We start from the raw sequence: 23,964 nt of genomic DNA on the forward strand, positions 1-23,964 counted from the left end.
CACTGTGGTTTAATGGACTTAGCAAGATGACATATTCTCATCTTCAATAGGTGGAAGAAAATGCCTCTCTAGCATCAGGCTATATACCACTAATTAAAACTCACTAAGCATTAAACCAAGTAAATGGACTGTGCTAGACAGAAATGACACAGGCAGCTTTATTTCTCCTGTGTTGACTCACAGCACAAAACAAGCCCTTGAAACCCTATTTACTAACATGCAGCTTATTGCTGATATCTTCAGCCTGACTGCTATATTTGTGCAAGAATTCCCAAGTTAGAGCTTCAATTCCTTAAGCCTCACCACTGGCCTCATTTGTTCGAACCACATCAATAATTAAACGAAGGTTCTCTCTTCGGCCCTGGAGACTTTCTACGTCTGTGTTAAGGAAAGACACATATTGATTAGAAAGAGTCTCAAGATTCACTCTCCCGAGTGTCCAATGATGCTGAACCCAAATGAATTATCTAAAATCCCAAAATATACCAGCAGAAGCAAAACAGACGTAAACAATATTCAAATACAGGCTCCTTTAGAGCTTAATAGGATCAACAGCCCCTCTAACAGGAACCTAGTAAGGCAGGAAAGATGAATGGACAAATTGAGTTTGGAAAGGAAATTAAATTGATGGCTCTGGAGAGGGAAGGCTGTGGGATTGGTGTGTTAAGGCTGATTAAACAATAGTAGGAAATGGGTAGATTTGACAGAGAGTAGCACGGAAATGGAACACCCAGGAGATTGCACTATATTGAAAACAAACTGACAACTCAGAATGACAAAGAACCCACGTCAAATGCAAATGCACATCTTTGGCAAATGTCCAAAACTCCTATTTTTCTTGTATTAGCTTGAATGCCAAAGGAACAGTCAGTTGCACAACATTTTGACCAAACTCCAATGTCTTGGAAATTACGTGTAGAATTTAAAGAAAAGCATTTCCAACTTCATAAATATTTTTATGGTCCTAATTATAAAGATGGGCATTAAAATTTATCATATTTCCCAGATACATGATCAATTTAAGTTGACACTTTTCATTTTGTAGCAACAATTTGTAGTGCAGTTAGATAGAACCTTTAACATAAAAAATGCTCCAAGGCGATTCATAGAAGTGTTATCAAACAAAAATTTGACATGAAGCCACATTAGGTGTCATTAACAAGCAAACTTCAAAGATGTTAGGCTCCAAGAAGTGTCTTAAAGCAGGAGAGAGTAGAGAGAGATTTATGGAGGGAATTCCAGAGTTTAGGGTCTCGGTTGATCTTGACAATGGAAATTCTGTACTGAGACATTACCAGGACTCTGATGGTCAGCAGAGGTAACTATACTCTTAGTGAAAGAAAAAGAAACAGGTTTAAAACACAGCCACAAGGCTGTGACACTATGTGGGAGAGAAATAAGGCTCCCTTTGCAATGCTAGTACATGTGCTTTAAGCTCAAGATTGAAATTTCTACAAATCAAGATTTATGATCAATAATCCCAGTTTTAAAACAATCTATTGACACCTCAAGTACAGTGCCAACTGGAAACTTTATACTTAACATTTCCCCATATAATTTGGCTTTCACTTTATAAGAAACCTAAAATACGAGAGTCAGTGATCTGAATTTGAGGTAGCATTATTTTAATTGGTTTCAGAATGTTTTCACCAATTTTTCCACAGAAAAGATTTTGAAAAGGTAACTTTTAAATATGTTTCAAAACAAGGGCCATCATACAATTTACAAATGCCAGCGAAATGATGTGTGGCTAACATGCAAACGAGTTAATTGGTGGTGTTACTCCCTCAGAGACTGTAAATAATAAAGTTGGTTAGCCTGTTTCAACAATCAGTAAACACCCCACAATCATCGTGTTGGGATGCCTCTAGTTCCTTCTTGGCGGTAAACAAAGAAAGATTAAAAATAAAACACTTGACAGAGCCAGTGAGGGCTGAAAAGTCAAACAGGCTTTTAGATGGAATGCTGCCTGAGCAAGCTTTGATCATGTTCTAAAGAATAGCGATCAGTTATTTTAAATCTACGAGGGCAACCCGCAGATATGCAACCATGTGACTAGTTCATTATTTTATCTTATTACATGCAGAAAAGTTACATTAATTGAGAAAGATTAACTTGATCTTAACATTACTGTGCATGTTCACTTGCTGTGAAATAAAGTAATGCATTAGTTTCTATTTGGCCTCATCCACAGATCAGGTATTGTATCGGTCTCTATCTGTCAGTACAGATCCCAAGGTACCAGGACATTGTGGGAATGGAGGGTTGGAGATATAAAAATAGACTGGAAAAGCTGGGACTCTTTTCCACTGGAGCATAGGAGATTGAAGTGTAACCTTATTGAGGTTTATAAAATCATGAGGGGCATAGGTAAGGTGCATGACAAGGATATTTTCCCTATGGTAGGGGAGTTCAAAACTAGGATGCATATTTTTAAGTTGAGAGGAGAAAGATTTGAAAAGGACATGAGGGGCAACTTTTTATTTTAAACAGAGTGGTTGTATGTAGAATGAACTGCCAGAGGAAGTGGCGGGTGCAGATACAGTTACAACATTTTAAAGATATTTGGATAAGTTCATGAATAGGAAAGGTTTGGAGCGATATGGGCCAAGCACAGGCAGGTGGGACTAGTTTAGTTTGGGAACATGATCAGTGTGGACTCGTTGGACCAAAGGGTCTGTTTCCATGCTGTATCGCTCTATAACTCTAAGGGAAGATTGATCTCACAGGCCAAGGTTAGACTGAAATATACAGTTAGAAACTGGGCAGTTACAGCACACTTCTAAACTTAAGACATTTTTGGAAGCCCTGTTGCACCCTATATAATAACTCCAATAATTTCTTAAACTTGGAACGGTAATTTACTTACAAATTCTGAAGAAAGACATTGTCCATTGTCTGATTTTTCCAGCATGAAATACAGAAAATATTTATGACCACACAGGGATATCATTGACTTCTCAATGCATGTTGGATGTGAGAATTCTTGCTGGAATTTGTGACTTACAGCTAAACAGCTGCAAAACTTACAAACTGCAACGTGTATCTGTATGTAATCTGCATTGCTTAATCAAGCTCACATCTAAATAAGCCACCTGTTGAACTCTTGGATGAGGTGCAAGACACTAAGTGAAGAAAAGGAAACTTATTGCTCCTATTCAAGCTCAAGATGTCCTGTGGGATAAAAACACTCAAGTGCTCCTGGTAGTGACGAAGTCCATCTGAGTTGGAAAACCACTTTGCAAAGCAAACGTTGTCATTATCTGGAATTCTCATTAACATCAGGAATCAATGTGACTATACAGTTCTTAAATAATCAGATATGGCAGTCTGAATCTGAGCTCCTCCTCAGTCTTGTGCAAAAGTCAGAAATAGAGTGAGGCAAATCTATCTTTACTTCCGAATCAAAGTAAACAAGACAGTGCCATAATGAGCAATGGTGAAAAAAATCTCTTGTTTTCATTGATACATGTACTAAACAACACATCCAGTTGAAGCATTTAGCTCCAATCATTGCAGTAAAGGAAAGGCTGAAAGAAAAGTACTTTGCAGCCAAAATGGTAGCCTGCTTCGTTCCAGAATCCATTCTGTTTGGTTACACGTATACACGTTGGGAATGGAAAAAGGCAGTGCTGCCATTATAATGTAACATAAACATGAAGTGGAGTAAGGAAAATATTCGGTTTAAAAAGAATGCTCACTCTAGACAGTTCTCATTTCTATTATTCAGTGACGCTCTTTTTTGGACGATGCTGCTTAACAGATCTTAAAGATTAAAAAATATCTTGCACAATATGCCAGGGTTCCAGACAGTTATATGATGTTACACATGGCTGTATAAAACATAACTAGAATTCCATTGCTATTTTAATATTTTCTCTCCAGTGGTAAATGATAGATCACAAAAATACTCAATGTTGCTCCATACATGAAATATTGTTGTTGCACACAACTCATTTGGTCAGTCTTCTATCCTTACTGAAATTTAGCTGCTGCTATTCCATGCCAAGCTGTGCGGACCAATCAGGCCTGACCTTGCTGACTCTCAGTGACTCCATCCCCTACTCCCCAGTGCTTCAAATGTGAAATTTTCATCTAGTATAGGAGATTTTAAAATGGCTTTAAAATCTATTAGTTACCTTCACCAGTATTATGCTCATTTAACGAGTTGGTGCAGACACGATGGGCTGAATGGCCTCTTTCTGCATAGTAAAACTTGCAGTGATTACAGTCTCTCTTAACTCTTTGCTCCTCGGACTCCAGGAACTAATGCATTCCCATACCATCTTCCCACTGCAGGCAGTCCTTGTCTTTAAATCGCGCCAAAGCACACGTGTAGGGTTCTATCCCTGAGCTCCCTCACCTACATTCAGCATCTCAGTAAACCCAAACCTCTTTGACCAAGCTTCTCAGGCATTTCATAATTCAAGTCAGCATCCAACTGCTTCCGAGCGTGCCTTCCATTGTTTTTAATCATTTTTAGTGATTATAGATATGCAAATTGTTCCCACAATACCAAATGACTGTGGGTTTTGTTTTTATCTCCAAGAGTAGTTTTGTTAAAAATAATGCAGATGATCGAATATTGGATTATAAACAGAAAGGCTGTAAATATGCAGCTGGCCCAGCAGCATTTGTGGAGAGAGAAACAGTGAAGATTTTAGGTTAATGACCTTTCAAGAGCACCTATCAATGCAGTTGAAAAAGTCAGAAACCTGAAATGCTAATTCTTTTTCTCCCCACAGCTGCTGCCAGGCTTGCTGAGATCTTCTAGCATTTTCTGTTTTTATTTCAGAATTCCAGCATTTGCAGTCTTTTACTTTTGCATTCAGAGTTGTACACAGATGTTTCTTACAAGGTGAAGCTTTGATCATAATGTGAAAGCTGTAATGGGGCTTTAGGTACCACGAACATTCAGTAACAAGTAAGCCTGCTTGCTTTCCCAGCACCATCAGTTGCAAGGACACCCCACAGTCATTCCATAATGAGCATACTGAACGATCAGTGACAGCAAGGCATTAGCTAGGCTGACTTGCTCCCCATACTATCGTACTTGCAACTGTGATTTGTTTATTCCCTTTGAAGTTTTTACCAGTTTATGCTGGCAGTGGTGGTGTTGGGCGGGGGTGAGGGGCTGGGGTGGGAGAGAAGAAGGAGGTGGTGGTGGTGGTATCATTTGGAGCAGTACCTTAGACTACCAGGGTGCCGTGCAGGGGAATCTCATTGCTTAGCTTTAAAATATGCCTGCCTCCGAGTCCTAGCTGAGTTACTGTAAGGATGTAAAAACTGAATGTTGGGCACTTTTCTGGAACTGGGTTCCAGAAACATGTAGCTCAAAAGCAGCTTACTGAGAAGGGATAGAAAGTGGGAGAATACCATATTTGAGAGATCACCCCCATTGACAGCAAAGCAATGGGGCATGGGAGGAAATAAAACAAATCAACAGTCAGTGACAAAGAGATGAGAGGGAGGGAGTGAAGAGTTGATAGTTACTTATTTCCAGAGTAGTTTCCTACCTGTGGAAGTCCTGCTGCAGAGATATGCTGAAACCAGGTATAATGTCCACCTGAAGCAATGTTTTCAGCGGTGATTTGAAGGGAGTCTCAGAGTTTAAGGAGCGGAAGGTGCTGAAGTCATGTGTGCCCAGCAGGATCTGTGCAGCCTCTTTCATGATGTCTGTGTTTAAAGGTCTGTTTCAGAACAGAGGAGTTGATCACTAATCATGTTAGCAGGACAATGCAGCAAATAATGCATCAGGTGATATCAACCACAGCCTTTTGGAGTCAACCGCCATCTCAACACAAACTCAGTTGGGCTTGACAGGTTCCTGTTTTCCGTCATGGTTTATGCACTCAAAATTGAACAGTGTGAAGCAATTACATTCTTACCACACCACAAAAACAGATTTAAAATTCAAACACGACTAACAGCAAACCATAACTCCCTTTCCTGACTCTGCAGTTTTTAACCCTCTACTAATCTAACATGCAATTGGGATATAGTTCTACATGAACGCACTACATCCAGTACTTCAACTAAGTATGCACTGTAGAGCTTCTATGATTCCATCTCTTCATTATTTCAAATCATAATGACAGATCTGTTGTAATTCTTTGAGGAGGTAATGAGCAAGTTAGACGAAGGAGAGCCAGCAGACATGATCTACTTGGATTTTCAGAAGGCCTGTCACAAGGTGCCGCACAGGAGGCTGCTAAATAAGGTAAAGGCAAGGTACGGGCATGGATAGAGAATCGGCTGATTGGCAGAAGGCAGAGAGTAGGAATTATGGGGTCTTTTTCAGGATGGCAGCCAATGACTAGCGGAGTGCCACAGTGTCAGTGTTGTGATCACAACTATTCATGTTATACATGAACAATCTGGACAAAAGAACTGAGGGCATTGTTGCTCTGTTTGTAGATGAAACAAAGATAGGCGGAGGGACAGTTTTAATCAAATGGGAAGGCTGTAGAAGGACTTGGACAGACTAGCAGAGCGGGCAAAGTGGCAGATGGAATACAATGTGGGAAAGTGTGAAGTTATGCATTTTGGTAGAAAGAATAAAGGCACAGACTATTTTCTAAATGGGGAAAGGCTTGGAAATCAGCACAAAGGATCTTGGGAGTCTGAGTTCAAGATTCTCTTAAGGTTAATGTGTAGGTGCAGTTGGCTGTTAGGAAGGCGAAGGCAAATGCAATGTTGGCATTCCTTCCAAGAGTGCTGAAATACAAGAGCAGAGATGTATGGCTGAGGCTGAATAAAGCTCTAGTCGGACCACATTTGGAATATTGTGAGCAGTTTTAGGCCCCGTTTATAAGGAAGGATGTGCTGGCATTGGAGAGAGTCCAAAGCAGTTTACAAGAACGATCCTGGGAATGAAGTGCTTGTCATATGTGGAACAGTTGAGGAGGTTAGAAGGATGAGGGGGGATCTCATTGAAACTCTCAGAATACTGACAGGCCTGGATACAGTGTATCTGAAAATGATGTTTCCACTAGGAGACACTTGGACCCGAAGGCACAGTCTCAGCGTGAATGGATGACCCTTTAGAACTGAGATGAGGAGAATTTCTTCAGCCAAAAAGGTGGTTAATTTGTGGAATTCATTGCCGCAAAAGGCTGTGGAGGCCAGATCTTTGAATGTATTTAAGACAAAGATGGTTAGGTTCTTGATTAGTAAGGGGATCAAAGTTTAAGGGGGAGAAGGCAGAAGAATGGGGTTGAGAAGCATGTCAGACATGATTGAATGGTAGGGAAACCATCGGAGAAAATTCTGAAGGAGAGAATTAATTTCTACTTGAAGAGGCAAGGTTTTATCAGGTCTAGTCAGCATGGCTTTGTCAGAGGGAGGTCATGCCTAACAAATTTGATTTTTTTTTTGAGAAAGTAACGAGGTACATACATGAAGGTAGTGCAGCTGAAGCAGTTTATATAGATTTCAGCAAAGCCTTTGGCAAGGTCCCACATGGGAGACTGATAAAGAAGGTAAAAACACATAGGATCCAAATAACTTGTCAAGTTAGATCCAAAACTTGCTTAGTGATAGGCGACAGAGGGTGGTGGTGGAAGGCTGTTTATGTGACTGGAGGCCAGTATCTAGTGGCATACCACAGGGTTCAATGCTGGGTCTCTTATTGTTCATGATATACATGAAAATATGCAGGATGTTAAATAAGTTTGCAGATGACACAAAGGCTGGCTGGGTGGCTGACAGTGAAAAAGAAAGTCTTAGGTTTCAGGAGGATATAGACAGATTGATCAGATGACAGATCAATAAGGATGGAATTCAAGCCTGAAAAAAAGTGAGAGATGATGCACTTTGGAAGAAATAACAGGACAAAGGAGTACTCAATGAATGCCCAGGTTAACAGCCCCAGTCAAGGATCTCACACTCTATGCGATCCACCTGGCCCTCACTCCAATCACTACACCCTACCTCTGGACCAGAAAGTCTGGGTTCAAGTCCCACTTGCTCCAGAGATGTGTTATAATATCTCTTTGAACAGATTGCTTAAAGATATTTTACAATTAGCAATGACTGCTAGAAATCATAAAACTGAAGGACCATTGTGAGGCCCACCTCACTGAATGGAATATGCCAAACAACCATCAGTTTAAACACAAATATTTCCTTTGGCTCAATCAACTGGCAATTATGGTGACCAGGCCTGCTTGACATTAGCCGTAGTACAAGAAAAATAGTAAAAGTATTTATCAGTCAAGAACAGATTTCTATCCTCCAACAGGATCAAATTCCACCCCCTTCACTGACTTGATGCATTTTAATTACTGCAAAGTGTGTCATCTTTTAAATGAGGAATGTTAAAAATCAAACTGCTGCAAGAATTTCATCTTGTTTAAATGTACTCAATTTGTTTTGAATGTTATGTTCAAACAATAACACTGATTATATAAGCAAGAGAAGCTAATCCAAGAGCATATAAATGTAAGTGATGAATTCCAAAGGAGTTAAAATTGTATAATTGCTGCTAATTTGGCCATTATCATACTGTCAGATTCCTGGCAATTGAATTAATATTTACATTTTGAACAAATTCATATGTAATTTCTACAAACACAAGTTTCTGAGCTGAAACGTAGCACATAGAATGAAACAGTGCTGATTGAATGTATGTCCATTTAGCTGAAGGAAGTGTCGGGAATGATCCCAGACATGAGCAAGTATAAAGCACAGTACTGCAAATGCTGCAATTCTGAAATGAAAACTAAAAACGTTGCAATTTTGCAGCAGGTCAGTTAGTCAATCCTGGGAGTGCTCAATGCCTCATATGGATAATGATTGGTCATAAAACAAGATTCATTTTCTTCAACATCATTCAAATATTCTTTGTTGGTGATATCAATGTCTCTTAAAGACAAAGGCTGTTTCTAAAGCAGCACTATTTTAAACTGTGGCCTAACCAGTGATTTGTAAAATTCAGGATGAACCTTTAGCCTTTGCCTATAATCCTTATTGTAAAGCTTCAGATCCCATGTGTTTTTTCTTAAAATAGAATCAAGTCAAAGCTGAGAGATAGTAAGAACTGCCGATTCTGGAGTCAGAGATAACACAGTGTGGAGCTGGAGGAACACAGCAGGCCAGGCAGCATCAGAGGAGCAGGAAAGTTGACGTTTCAGGTCAGGACCCTTCTTCAGAAATGGGGGAGGGGGAAGGAGCTCTGAAATAAACAGAGAGGAGGGGTGGGACTGGGGAAGGTAGGTGGGATGGTGATAGGTGAGTGCAGGTAGGCAGTGGTGGGGATTGGTCAGTGAGGTGGGGGGGGCGGATAGGCAGGACAGAAGACGGACAGCTTGTGTCTGGTCAAGGAGGCGGGGATGAGAGGGAGGGATGGTCATGGGATAAGGTTGGAGGTGGGGAGATTTTAAAACTGGTAAATCCACATTGGAGACCACTGGGTTGTCAGCTCCCAAGGTGGAATATGAGGTGCTGCTCCCCCAGTTTCCGGGTGGCATCACTGCGACACTGGAGGCGGCCCAGGATGGATATGTCGTCCAGGGAGTGGGAGGGGGAGTTGAAGCGGTTTGCGACTGGAAGGTGTTGCCGTTTGTCACGAACAGAGCGCAGGTGCTCTACAAAGTCTTCTCCGAGCCTCCGTTTGATCACACCTATGTAGAAGAGGCCACATCGGCAGCAGCGGAGACAGTAGACCGTATTGGCGGATATGCAGGTGAATCTCTGTCTGAAGGTTTTTTTGGTTCCTTGAATGGAGGTGAGGGGGGAGGTGTTGGGGCAGGTGTAGCACTTCCTGCAGTTGCAGGGAAAGGTGCCGGGAGTGGTGGGGCTAGTGGGGAGTGTGGAGCGGACGAGGGAGTCACAGAGACAACAGTCCCTGCGAAAGGCAGATAGGGGTGGGGAGCAAACAACCTGTACACAGCTCGCCCACTACAGTCCCTTTATCAGTATGCCTTATATTTTCCTCAAAAAATTAATTACTGTTGTCAGTAACTACTTGCTTTCGAAGAATACAAATTAATTGCCATAAATATATTTCAAAATGAGAATTAATTTGATGCGTTACGAAGAACGGTCACTGGACCCAAAACCTTAGGTCCAATTTCTCGCCACAGATGCTGCCACACCTGTTGAGATTCTCCAGCAATTTCTGTTTTTGTTTTAGACTTCCAGCATCCGCAGTTCTTTGCTCTGTATTCATGTTATGCTGTTGCCCAGCCTAAGAAGTCATTAAGACTTGCATTAATATAACCCTATTCATGATTATCAGAAGTCTCAAAGTGCTTTACAGCCTATGAAGTTTTTAAGTTGCAGTCACCATTGTAACATAGCAAACATAGTAAACAATTTGCACTCAAACAGCAATAGGAGAAAGATAAGAATCTGTTTTCATGATATCGAATTTTTTTTTTTATTAGTTCACGAGTGTCACTGGCTGGGCCAGCATTTATTAACATTTGAAATATCTGGCTTGCTTGGCCATTTCAGAAGGCAGTTAAGAGTCAAATCCATCCTGGAGTCTGTAATCATATGTAGGTCAGAGCAGGTAAGGATGACAGACTTCCTACCCTAAACGATATTGGTGACCCAGATGGGTTTTTCTTGTACAGCTATCGGCAGTGGTTAAATGGTTGCCATTACACTAGATTATTCTAATTGTAGATTTTTATTGATCCAATTCCACCATCTGCCACAGTGTTACTTGAACCCATGTTCCCAGAGAACTAACTTCAGTGTCTGTGTTACTAGCCCAGTGACAATATCACTACGCTACTGCCTCCCTGACTCTAGAACTAATATCAGTTAGGATACCAAAAATAACTCTTCCCCCCCAACCCAGACTTCTTTGAAGTAGCCACTTTCATTCCTTTCCAATAAGGTGCTGAGAGAAATGTAGAAGTTGAAGAGATCTGGAATGATATGTGTAATGTGAAAAGGAGATTGTAAAGGAACTTGAATATGGTAGAACAGAAACAAAAATAGGTCATAGATCAGGAATACAAGAAAAGAGTGAGAGGGAATTACTGGAAGTATTCTAACCTTGCATTAAATATCTGAAAAGCAAACTTATTCAAAGTCATATTGATTGATGCGATTTCATAATTTCTTGCATGACAAATGCTACCAAATACAGTGAAAAGATTAATGAGCACAGGCATATGTTATAATCAAAAATTGGCTCTTTGTCAACATCGAATTTTTTATTTTAGTTTAGGTTTGAAAGGTTGCCTGTTAATGAAACAAGCTGGACGTATGAGCATCCTTTTACCATTCTCTGGTTTCAAATGTTTGTGCAATGAACAGGGACGTCCATGTTCTAAGGAGTCAAAGCCAATTGTAACAGGATGAAGTGATCTTTCTACTTACATATTACACACCGGCCAGCAAAGATTCCTTTCAAATACTGGAAGTTGAGAACGGTGCCAGCACCCTGTCACAAGTCGGTACACATACGTCCGAGATAGAGCCCTGAATCGAGCATTGAAATTATCAGCCACTCGAAAAGCTTTTATGACACTGCCGAGAAATGTTTTTGAAAAATAAAATCTGTTTCAGATTCAGGATACTAATCACAATTGAAAGACAGTCTTATTAGTCCATTGTTATTCACATTAATGGGCATAAGCTATGATTAAAATTCATTATTGCAAATATGTCTTTTTTTTTTGCAAATATGTCTTGTCAGTAACAGTTTAAGATAAGGCTTATCATATAGGCTTTGAGGTATTTTTCCCCCAAATACTTATACAAGTCCAGCAAGCAATTATATTTAATAATCCTGTAACAAAAAACTATTAGCTAATCCTTTACACAACAAGAGCTGTGAGAATCTCATACAGCTTATATAAAAATATATGCATTAGTTTTTAAAAACCTTGTCCATGCCATACACTTCCAGTTCACAAACTTAAATTTCCTGTGTCATGATTTGGACTCATGGTTTTTATATCCATATTTAACAGTAAAAATACAGCTAAGTATTTAGGCCCTGCTGAAATTAGAAACAGAGACAAATGAGGCCTGAAGGCATTAGTCAGTTACTGACATGATCCCAGCACCAGCCATTTTGGTCAAGCCTGGTTAACTATAGTTCACCAAGACAGACTTGGATTCTCCAGTCAGTATCCAGTTTCTAGACCATGTGAGGTAGGTAAATAGTTTAACAGTTTGGAGGTACAAGCCAGAGGGCCAGCGCTACAGGCAGATCCTTCAACACTCTCCCTGTCTGTCTGGGTGCAAGTGCAGCCAAAGATTGTCCAGTATGAGAATTTTCCCTCCCTGCACCCCTTAATATTCAAAATAAGGTTTCAAAATACTTACGTAAAATTGTATTACACAGTAACATTTATTCACTGAAATATCATTTATTTGCATACTTTTGTATCGCCGAACTTCAAAGTCTCAGCATTGGTTCGGACAATCAGCTAGCTTTAAATAATGAACCTTCAATTTCAGAATTTTTAAACCATAGCTTGGGATCAAGCTCCACTTACTCCATTATTGCCTGAAAATAGGAAATGTGTAGCATTTGTACCTTCCTCTTTTTACAGCACGATGTAATGGTCAGACAATCGTACTGTTGTGACTGACTGGAGTAGTGCACTATAAATCAAGCCTTACAATTCCCACAAAAGTTAAAAGCTAATTAAATTCCCAAAAATCCCATATTGTTGCTGACTGACTGCTACCCAGGATAAAAGCAAACCAAGGTTCCTTCAGCGTCAACAGAAAATAAACTACTTATCGAAACACTCAACTTCAATAAGAACACTAAGAAGAAAAGGATTTCTAATTTATGTATCTCAAACTAAATCTCCTTTTAAAATTCCCACAAGCGTAGAGACAAAGAAAAAATAAAGACAACAGATAAACATTGAGTGGGAGGAAGACAATTGTCATAAGAATACAGTTATGTATCATTAGCCACGTCATCCAGTGAGTTGGTTTCACAATCCTCTCAATTTTATCTGCACAATGATTATCAGTCTGCAGCTTACTCGTTGCTTGGTTGGACCCAGGGTACTACTTGGTTTTTTGGGTTTTGGAATTATTTCATTCAGCATCTCAGAAGTGTTTGTTCTGTGGTTCTGACAGAAAATTTGAGAGAGCAACTTTACAGTGAAAGGTGGGGGCGAAGAGAGAGGAAAACTGATGCAACTAATTTCTGGCAGTCATCTTGTCTCACTCACCTCAGAATCTGTGTTAAACTACAATTTGACCAGATGGTTGTTGAAATGCGGAGTTCTCCTGAACCCACAAGAAATAGTGCCAGTTTGTCAATGGTCCACAATTTAACAATATCCCACATGCACTATTTAGCTTTGCTTGCTTTTTCAAAGCTTCGAACAAATACCTGTACATTCTCCTCTTTTAAAAACAATGTCAATTTTTCTCACACTCTGTCCATAGCCCAAAAAAAGGTCGTCTCTTACATATAACAGCCATTGAAATGGACATTGGACTTTCATGCATTAAGGAAGAGCTCTGGGCTTTGATACCATTTGGAGATAGAATTTGGGATTTGGCAATTCAGGACAGTAGAATCAGAATGGAACAAGATGAATGGCTCATTCAGAGAGCCACTGTGGATACAACGGGCTGAATGGCCTCCTTTCGAGCTATAACAATTCTGCGATTGGGATGTTAAGCTGACTGGAGTATTTCCAAGATTGGTCAGCGGTGGAGGGAGAAGTTCAAATGTCAGCACAGACAGAGCCTCTGGATCGAACAGCAGCAACAACAACAACAACTCACATTGATAAAGCACTTTTAACCTAGTAAAAATTCCCCAAGGCACCATCACAGAAGGATCAGCAGATGTTCCAGCATTTGCGTCCAAGTAATTTCTGAACACATTGAATTCAGCATTTTGCTAATTCTCGGACGTGTCCCTTGGCTTCCCAGCTGTTATTTATCAGAATTTGAACATCGACTTTTAACAAACATGACTGTTGATAATCAGAGCCTGTTGGGTTTCCTGAGGCACTTTCAAGGAAGTAGATGTTGACAATAATAACATGGATTATCCCACAAATGGCAACTTAGCTGCAGATCAATTTTTAATTTAATTCTGGGATTTATGGGCTTTTGTCACCCAAAGTTAGTAAGGGATATGGAGCACAGGCAGGTATTTGAAGCTTGGTTGCAGATTCACCATGATCTCATTGAATGATGCAAAAGGATCAATATTAATGCCCATCACCCCCTCCTCTGGATGGATGGGAGAATGTTGGTTGAGAAAGGAAATAAAGAAGAACTTGTCCCAGTCTGTTACGTACATGCCTGCTGTCATTTTCCTAGCTTTAGGTTTTAAGGTGTTTGGGCATCGGCGAGATGAGACTCCTCATCAACATAGTGAACTTGGGCTCTCGCAGTGACATTGAAAGTGTGATTTAAAGTTTACAGTTGCTACGTTGGATTTCTTCAGCTCAGGAATCCTGGCAATGGAGGCAAGGCAAGAGCTGTTGGCCCTCCAGATCAAGTGTCTTTGACAATCCTCCTGGTGTGTGTAGGAGGAGTTTCAGCCCCAGGGCTGCTTCAATGCCTTTGGCTCTTTACCCTCAATGAAAATCCTTCCTCCAGCTCCATCTGATGGCTAGGCTTCGCCAGACCCAATGGCCTCTATCTCTGACCCAACCCACCTCACCCTCAGACTGAGTTGCGAGCTTTTAAAAGATTCGCAAATGAGCTGTGGGCTTTGCTGACTGGATCAGCATTTGCTCACTATTCTGAATTGCACTTTAACTGTGAGTTGCGAGTCTATTTCTGTGGGTCTGGAGACATATGAAGACCAGGTAAGAACGGTAGGTTTCCTTTTCTAAAGGGCATTAATGAACCAGATGGACTCAGCTTCTCCTATTAACTTGTGTGGCTGCTCCCAGAGTCATTCACTACCTGTTTCTCCAGCGCATGGCTGGACAAATAAGAGGGAATGTTGGCCACAGCCTCCCCAGATTTTCTCCAGAAACTTCACTTTATAGTTGAATCTTTTACCATTTAGCTTCACTAGCATGGGACAGGCAGGAATTCCTTTTCCATTCGTCTGTTCTCTCCATTTTTTAAAAAACTCTTTCATGGGATGAGGGGTGTCACTGGCTAGGCGGCATTTATTGCCCATCCCTAATTGCTCAAGAGGGCAGTTAAGAGTCAACTACATTGCTGTAGGTTTGGAGTCACATGTAGGCCAGACCAGGTAAGGATGGCAGTTTCCTTCCCTAAAGGACATTAGTGAACCAGATGGATTTTCCAACAATCCACAATAGCTTCACAGTCATCATTAAGATTCTTAATTCCAGATATTTATTTAATTCAAATTCCACTATCTGCTGTGGGGGGATTCGAACCCAGGACCCCAGAATGTTATCTGGGTCTCTGGATTAACAATCCAGCAAGAATACCATCAGGCCATTGCCTCTCGGTCATCAAGCTTCTTAAAATCTGATGCTGATTGAACGAACACCATTACCTCCTATACATTATCACACATACATACAGACCAAAACATCTGCATATGAATAGGTATCCACACAGATACAAATTATGAGGGAAGCCAAGACAGAAGTGTAGATTCTTACATAACCAGGTCTAAAAAGCAGAGACAATTCCATTGCTGGCATGATGTAATCCTTCAAAGCACCTTTACTACTGTCCAAAACAGTACATTGCTGTGGCCTAATCAACACAGAATCATCAATACCTCTTCACTTTTGCATTCAAAATTCAGAACCTGATTTGTCCTTTTTAAGACTTTTCTTGCCCCAATCCTGTTTGTACATCTGTTCCTTTAGATCTCTGTTCTTCCACTCCAATGATTCAGGGTATATTTCCAGACCCTCGCCTTCTTTGTAAAATATATTGCTTTGCATTCATTTACACTGAACTGTAATCCTCAGGCTCGCCACATATCTTGTCAATATCCATTTCCCTCCATCCACCATCCACCACCACCCCCCGTACAGTGATGTTCTCCCAGTTTGCTGGGGTTCAGTTGAAACAAAGTGGAGATAAAAAGGTCCATTTGCACCATAGAGGTTGGTCCACCCTGACTTCCAATACCAAATCCCTGTTCTACTGACTTCCTAAGCCAGGCAAGCTGTGAACCATACCCATAGGTACAGGGATGAGTTAATTTTACCCAGATCTGCAGGAGTAGCGTACGCATAGTGTGAGTGCTTTAGAAATGGAAGAGTCAGCTTACAAGCTAATATTGCACAGGCAAATATTTGGGAAAACAGTGCAAAAGTTATATTAATATTATTCCAACATTATTGAAAAATTAAAAATCATTAACAGAAGCAACGATGATAGGAAGAAAAACGGTTTTACAGAGCGAGTGGTTAGGATCTGGGTTGCTCTGCCTGAAAATGTGGTGGAGGCAGATACAACTGAGGTCTTCAAAAGAGAACAGGGCAACTATCCAAAACAAAGATATTTACAAGCCAAGGGGAAAAACAGAAGAATTGGACAAGGTGAGTTACTCTTCCAGAAAGCTGACAGAGACACAACGGGCCAAATGATCGCCACCTAAGCTGTAAATGTTCCATGTCTATACACACACATTACAATAAGCTGACCGATATAAAGCATTTCAGTCTGATCTAACATTTGGTAGCAAGAGTAATTTAATTTTGGTTGAAAAAATGTTACCTGTTTTCAGACATCTCTCCCTAAAGGATTTGTACATGTATTTAGGGAGGCCTTCTGATGCATTGGCTGGCATCCCTGCCTCTGACCCAGAAGTATCAGGTAGCAGACCCATTCTGGCCAGAGAAGGTGAATTCATAAAGGGACCAAACAGGTTGAACATCAACTTCTAAATCATTCCAATACATATCAATGACAATCAAGAGTGAGAGAGATTTCAAGTCAGCTATTTAATGGAAATAAATTGGTGCCTCTACCATCACTATCCATGGTCCGAGACAATAACATGGTTGTAAAAGTCTATGTTACCACAGCAGCTTGGATTGACCGTGATCTGTAATATATCAACATATATATTTAAATAGCTAGGAAGTTCTTCTTTTCATCAACCTCACTTCCAATTTTGTAGAAAGCCTGTTACAATGTAGAAAAAGTTACTTCATTAGCTAAGTAATGGTCTAAATTTTGTCTAACTATTCAGCTGAGACTGGATTTCTGGCCTGCCACCAAGTATGTTTCTAGCTCAATTAATGCAAGTCTTAAACTTACTTGGCTCATCCTCACTGCTGAAGGAGTTGTATTGAAACAAAAGCCAAGAAAGAAAAGCAAAACCAAGAAAACAAAAATCAACCAAAATTAAAATGTGTTTGTAATTATACAATAAAGTATGGTCAATTCCTCCTTTAGTAAGGGATCAAGTCCTATCTCTGATCAACTGAAGTTGGTTAAGCTTGACTGAGGACATGGGGTCAGGACCCCATAATGGAATAGCCAGCAGGTGAGAAATAACTTGGGCTTTGATAGAGTGATACAGACTGTAAAAAGCACAAGTTTCTCAGTTTCTAGCAAGCTCATATATCAAACGAATCAAAATTTTCAATGCCACAGGCCAAGTTGGGTAATGACTGGATCACAGTCAATTCAATTCCATTTAAAAACTAAGTCAGTAATTGTGTCAGCCAGCGTGGTTCCCAGCTACGCAGTCCAGATAGATCCCAGTTTCCAACTTCAGTTTGTATTGAGACTTGATCAGGGACTGGGTATGACAATTCATTTCAGTACCATTAGTTAGAGTGGATAAAGGTCAATCAGGTTTTCCAGACCTGATCATTCACCATAGAATTCTAAGAAACGCAAATCACAAATATTGATCTTGGATATTATCATGCTGGACTACACTTCAATGGATACAACGGTACCACGGTTATTGGGACTAGACTAGAAATTTAGAGGATCCAAACTCATGTCCCATAACAACAAGTTGTAAAGTTGAATTCTTTCTTAGTAAGACTTACTTCCTTTGGTCCTGTGTGGGATCATGAGGAGCAAGACTCTGTCACTGGCCTTGGTCCAAAGCAATCTCTTTCCCTCCAGCCCAGATTGTGTCTTGCTCTTGAAAATCCTCCTAAAAATGTACTTAAGCAGGTCTTCTTTGGTTTGCCCCATCATCATCTTCTATCGGGTGATGTCCATTTTAGTCTGGTAGGACGTGCATCCAGGAAGCAACGCACATGTCTTGTCAGTCTCATTTGTTCCTCTGTCACAATATCCTGCAGATGCTGCTGATCTATGTCTTCTAATACCTCTTTGTTGGTGATATTGTCTCCCCATGTGAAGCCCTGGATCCTTCATAGGAAATACTTATGTAGGCAATTTACAGTGTGCCACCAGGAAAATGTGCTTAAAATGACCAGACTAACTAACATCCAGGGAAGGGAATCGGCTGCCCCATTGTGCTTGAGCCAACAAGGATTATTCATGGTTCATATTCTTTGCTTCCCAGGGCAACTGGGAAAGGGCAATAAATACGCCCTTTCATGACCCAAAATGAAAATATTGTCACTACTGCAATTAGTGATAAGCTTAAATTAGAATGAATTTTGGATAGTACCCAAAATGTTAATGTCCACATGGTTAAAGAGTGCAATTTCTTTTGGTAAAGCAATGTCAACATGTTAAATATAATGAAGCAGCTGAGATTGCACCTCATCAGACTGTGCATTCACACAGACAAAATCAAAGTCAAAAACTGAAAGCTGAAATTCTTCAAGATATAATTGAACTGGAAGAATGGAATTTTTATATATTGGCCTATGGAACAGAAGTGATCAGGAAGGGACAAGGACAAGCACAAGCACAAACTTCAGTCCTGCAGTGGTGTCAGGGAGAAGCTGTCCTGTATCTCCCAGCTCCATGGAAAGATATCTTTCTAAATAAAAAGAACAAATATTTTTGATGAAGGGCTCCAGCACTGCTACTGGAAAGGCCGCATATGGATCACACTTTCTGGCATCAACAGCTGAGCCGTTTCAATAGGGAGCCTCAAACTGATGCTTATCCCTTCTGCCTATTTGAAGATCCAAAGGGCCTAATGCTTCAGGCACGTAGCCCTGTCGTCTCTCAATCTTTCTTGACCAATGTGCCCTTTGTGCTTATGAAGAACATGCGTGCCACACACATCGCATTGGACGCCTCACCACAAGTTTTGCACCGGAAAAACAAGCACGTATTATCAAGTTTCTTGGCCATAGTCCTGATACTCTTCTAAGTGTGTCAATAACTATTCAGTCAATTCTTAACAGCATTAAAAACCATAAATTGCAAGCATCTTTCACTGACATAACATGTCCCAAAATTCTTCACATCCAAAGAGGTATTTTCAAAGTGTGGAAATCCAAGATGTGCACAGCAAGGTTCCACAAAAAGGGCAAATGACCAGATCAGGTTTTTTTGGCTCATGTTGGTTGAGAGGTAAATGTCAACCTCAACTGTGGAAAAGGAAACTTCCCTGCTATGCTTTCATTTGAGAAAGCAAATGGGAAATTTAGTACAATGAAAGACGGCAATTTCAAGAATATAGCTCCTGCACTGCACTGTAGTGTCAGCCAAGATTATGTGCTCAAATCTTTCAAGCGTGACTTGTATCTTTGACCCTCTGATTCAGAAGTAAGATGACATGCCAATTAGGGGTGGTGCTTCGATTCTAACACAATTTCCAACAAATGGGCATTATATCAAGTTTAAAAGTGTAAAGTTCTCTTCCAGTCCTATAACAAAATGCTTGCAAATTTTGTTACTGTTGATTTTGGAATTAGAGTATAACTTTCAACTGGTTTATTGGACAGAGACAACGTATTGATTACGATACATTACAGAAAAAAATCTATGCAGACTCATCACTTACTGTAATAACTTAAAGGTATTACTGGAAGGTCTGGCAAAGAGCCAATGCAGTTTGACAACCATGTACTATTCTCACATATACTGCCTCTGTTCACCATATCCTACAGAATGAGCCCTGATTTTTGATTTTTAAAGATTCTTTGTAAAACATTGTGATGGCGTTGAAGCTTTCGCCATGGCCTGCATAACTTTGTGAACTATCCTCTGTTGTCTATGCCCTTCTGTTAGAAGAGTCTTCATTCAAGATGCTGTTGGATTTCAATTGCTGTTGGCTGGTCCTCAAGTTGGATTTTTAATGTCACTTCAGTGATATTAGTTTTGACGATAACACCATTAAAAATATTTGACAAAAGCACCAGAAGTCATTCAGCTTTCTGACTGCAGTACATACTTAACCTTGGATCCTGTGGTTAAATCCTCTGGCAATCACCTACTCTGATGACTTATTTATACCAGAATGGAACTGAATCATGCTAAGGTCTGTGGGTCAATACTGCCTACTGTGATTGAGCAACAGCAGTTAATCAATCAAACCCTGCATTAGGAAGGAAAATAAGGATTCTGCTCATGATTCCTACATAGCCATTCTTTGCTAGAAAGGCACCTACGTGAGAACAAGTTAGGATTTAACAGTGGTGCCTCAACTGTCAAATATTTAGCTAAACTTCATTGTTAAAGTTCACAGACAAGGAAAGATAACTTGGGAGAGGAAGTGGAGAGATGCCAATGGCCTTGAAATTAAAGCCCAGCAAGAGACAAGCAGGAGAGGCACGGTGCTCTTTCATATTTAGGAATTAAGTGTTCAAGCTTTCTTGCTGCTTACGATGAACAGAATAATAAGTTAAAGGAGGACATTTAGCCCATCATACAAATACTGGATATTTGAAAACACCATCCGATCAGCCTCACTCAACTGTGCTTTCATCAGTGTTTTGTTTTACTTCATATATACAAATACTTTTCCCTTTTGCAATGGCTTCTTGAACCTGCCTCTACCACTTTTACAGGCATCCCATCCAAGACTTGCTTCCTAAAAGAGTGGGACACAAAATTGGACCTCACATTTCAGCTGAGGCCTAATCAGCAACCTGTAACATTTGCACATTATTTTCTTGCTAGATTGCTAATCTTTTAAACTCTCTCTGGTTCAACATGATATGCATTCTGGAAAATTAAAAAAATTACTTTAAAAATAGTTGCAAATTAACTGCCTCGTTGTTATTCAAATAATTTCCGAAACACTCAAACTGCTGCGCGGAGATAGGAATCCTTAGTTCAGAAAAGATTTAAAAATGTTTCTTCCAAATGCATTTTTGCAAACAACACAAAGAAAATAGCCAAGCTGAAGATCACAGCATTCAAAGCCTGAACAGACTTTTTTAGGTATCAGCCAGGGAGACACAGGGACATGTAATGCTTTCACCCAGTAATCCATACTGCAAATCATTTTGCTGTTCTCAGGATTTTATTCAAATAAAAAAAGATCGTGGGCACCTTAACTCCGGTAAATAATGAGGCTATTTACAGAAATGATTATGATTGATACAAAGACTGGCTACATTTAAGCCCTGCCTATCCAATTCCATCCTTTTCAAATAGTGTTATGAGTGTTGATTGAATTTTGCTCGTTAAAAATAACAATTTTCATCAAAGCTGTAATGTGTTATTCCAGAGAACAGACCTTGTACATTCACTCTTGCAGCGGTGATATTGATCCATCTGAAAAAAAACGTAATTTTCTTCAAGCCAGTCAGAATTCAATAACTGATGACATTTATTAGACTGTTGAGGCAATTCAAGATTCCGTGAAGGAAGGTGAACACCTCAAATTATGAAACACTTTTGAACCATTCTCCTTGTGAGGATGAATTTAAATTATTGATCATTATCTGTCCATTATTGCCGAACAAAGTAATCTCTCGAATTGGACACAAGAGTGCAAGTAGAATCACAACTTGGAGAACTGTTCGTGGTGACAGGGGATGGGGTGGTGGTGGTGGTGCAGGGCTGGCAGACTTTGGATACAATATTATTTTCCCTGCACAGGGGTCTGGAGTCTGTAGCGTATTAAGGACTGATGTGATTTTCAACCTCAATTGATCCAACTTTATTGGTAATTAAATGGCTTGTTTCATACAATTTAAACTTTTATTAACACTGTACTCGTGGGAAAGTATCATTCGACTGACAACTTTTCTCGTAAAAATCGTTAAATTTTGTTGAAATGTGTCTCTGTTTTGCTTTTTGTTATTATTGGCAATTGAGTAAGACTTAAATTGAGTAACATTTAAATTTAAGGAGAAAAGTTCCCGCTTAAGTTCACTGACACTGATCTAAGAATATTACAGATAAAAGGAAAAGCAGCTTCTTCAGAAACCATCGCTACAGCTGGAACTCAATCCACATCAATTTGTTTTAGTGACAGCTTTTGCACCATCACGTCAGTCTACTCTGTCAACTAACCTGATCGGCTCGGGTTTCAAATGAAAGTTCAGTGCTTCGACAAGGAGCTCCGCTGAAAATGGTGGCTTTCCTTCCTTTCTCTGAATATCGAGGTGAGCAGAATTACACAAGGCATGAACACCACTATCCGTACGACTGGAGATCGAGATATTGACTTCATTGACCGGCCGGAGCTTCTGCACTGCATTCTAGCGTTCAATGAAAACACAGATCAGTAAGTTGCAGCACAATATTCAGTCCAGTAACATCTCTGCACTACAAATCAAGGTGACAGGCTGTGGTCCATCTTGCCACACACATTCAAGATTGAAGAGAGTAAACATGCGGCAACTTTAATCAGAAGTAAGAATTAGGTGATACCAAGTGGATTTTAAAAGCTTGACACTTAGTGAAAAACAGCTTGGGAATTAATATCAGTAATGGTATCAAATAAGCACTTAACCCTCAGATCACAATTCCTTGTTTTGCTATTTTGTTGGAGGCTTTAAACCTGTTAAAGACTTTGTGAAAGGCAGGGAGAGCCACTTGACATGAAAAATGTTTAAGGTTTTACACAATCAAACTGTCAATTGTGATTTCTAAGGTAAGAGGAGGTAAGGAGACCTATAGTGTGAGGTCAAGGAAAGATGCTGGAGGAAAAGAACGTGTGGTATCACCTCACAAGAGTTCCTCTGCTATATTCCAAGCTGAGAAGTGAGGCTCAGGAAATGAAGCAATGTTCTGTGGAGGTTTTCCAAATGGCAATATTTACTGAAAGAGGGTGTCCACCCGAACCTTTCTCTCACCAGAAACACAATGCAACTTCAGGAACCTTTAATGCTGGGAAATGGTGGTGTAATTGCCCATAACCCTAAACAGTTTGCACATTTGTTTAAATATATAAAACACCAACTTCTCTTCACACACATACTTTTGTTTCCCATTTCTCTCTTGACATTCAACTAAAACGCTAAAGAAGCCAGATGGATGATTTCAAATGTCATTTTATTAAGCAGCTTTGCTTTAAACAGATGCTTTTATTAGACTGAATGCAGAGAACCTCATGAACCAGTTTACAGCTGTGTCTGTAGTCTAAAGTGAGGAAAACTTGAGCAATTTTGCTAAAAGAAGAAGCATTTGCATAGTTTGCCAGGCTTCTGTATCCACTTTTCATGGAGAATGGAAAATACCTGGAAGAAGCGAAGCAAATCAAATATTCATGAGTGAAATATGCCTTTGTATTTTCCTCTCCCACTGTCTCCCTTTAGTGGAGTACACATATTGCTGTAATTACTGGGTTTGGAAGGTACTGATGAAAAATGTTCTCTCGCTTCACAAAGGTTTATCAGGCCAGCTGCATCCAAGTATTTGGTGACAACGCTGCAGGAAAGTTTGTTAACGTTGCTCAATGAATGGACTTCATTCAGCTTTTGGTCCATGAGAGGGCACGACCCTGACGGCAGAATTCTACAGGCTTTTTGTGCGTGGCTAGAGAGGTTGGTGTGGCAGCAGTAAAGCACTGGCAGCTATACTGGGGTGAGATTTTGAGCAGTCTCACTGCTAAGGACGTTCCTGGCTTGGCTGCGAGCTGAATAGAGACTGGCAGCCAATTTAAATAACCAATGATCTAATTAAGGGTGACTTTTTCCCCAGGATGCTAGCATTTCGGTTTCAGAAAAAAAATGGTAAAATTTGTGAATAACACATACTTGTCCGCCTTATCTT

At 40.1% G+C, this 23,964-nt stretch overlaps 1 protein-coding gene across 1 annotated transcript in view; it reads right to left on the reverse strand.

Annotated features, from left to right (window-relative positions):
* Nucleotides 1-286: 286 nt before the first annotated feature.
* Nucleotides 287-23,964, reverse strand: part of LOC109927487 (pseudouridine synthase like 1) — a 30,900-nt gene continuing 7,222 nt past the window's right edge. Inside the window, exons 2-5 of the mRNA XM_048614885.1 lie at nucleotides 22,261-22,448; nucleotides 11,338-11,487; nucleotides 5,517-5,690; nucleotides 287-378 (exon numbers count right to left, since the gene is read on the reverse strand). Of these exons, the coding sequence (XP_048470842.1) occupies nucleotides 330-378; nucleotides 5,517-5,690; nucleotides 11,338-11,487; nucleotides 22,261-22,448 (561 nt within the window). The 3' untranslated portion in view covers nucleotides 287-329. The remainder of the gene's footprint in view (nucleotides 379-5,516; nucleotides 5,691-11,337; nucleotides 11,488-22,260; nucleotides 22,449-23,964) is intronic.

Source organism: Rhincodon typus, chromosome 31, assembly GCF_021869965.1.
Source record: "Rhincodon typus isolate 14 chromosome 31, sRhiTyp1.1, whole genome shotgun sequence".
In the NCBI taxonomy this organism is placed as follows: domain Eukaryota; kingdom Metazoa; phylum Chordata; class Chondrichthyes; order Orectolobiformes; family Rhincodontidae; genus Rhincodon; species Rhincodon typus.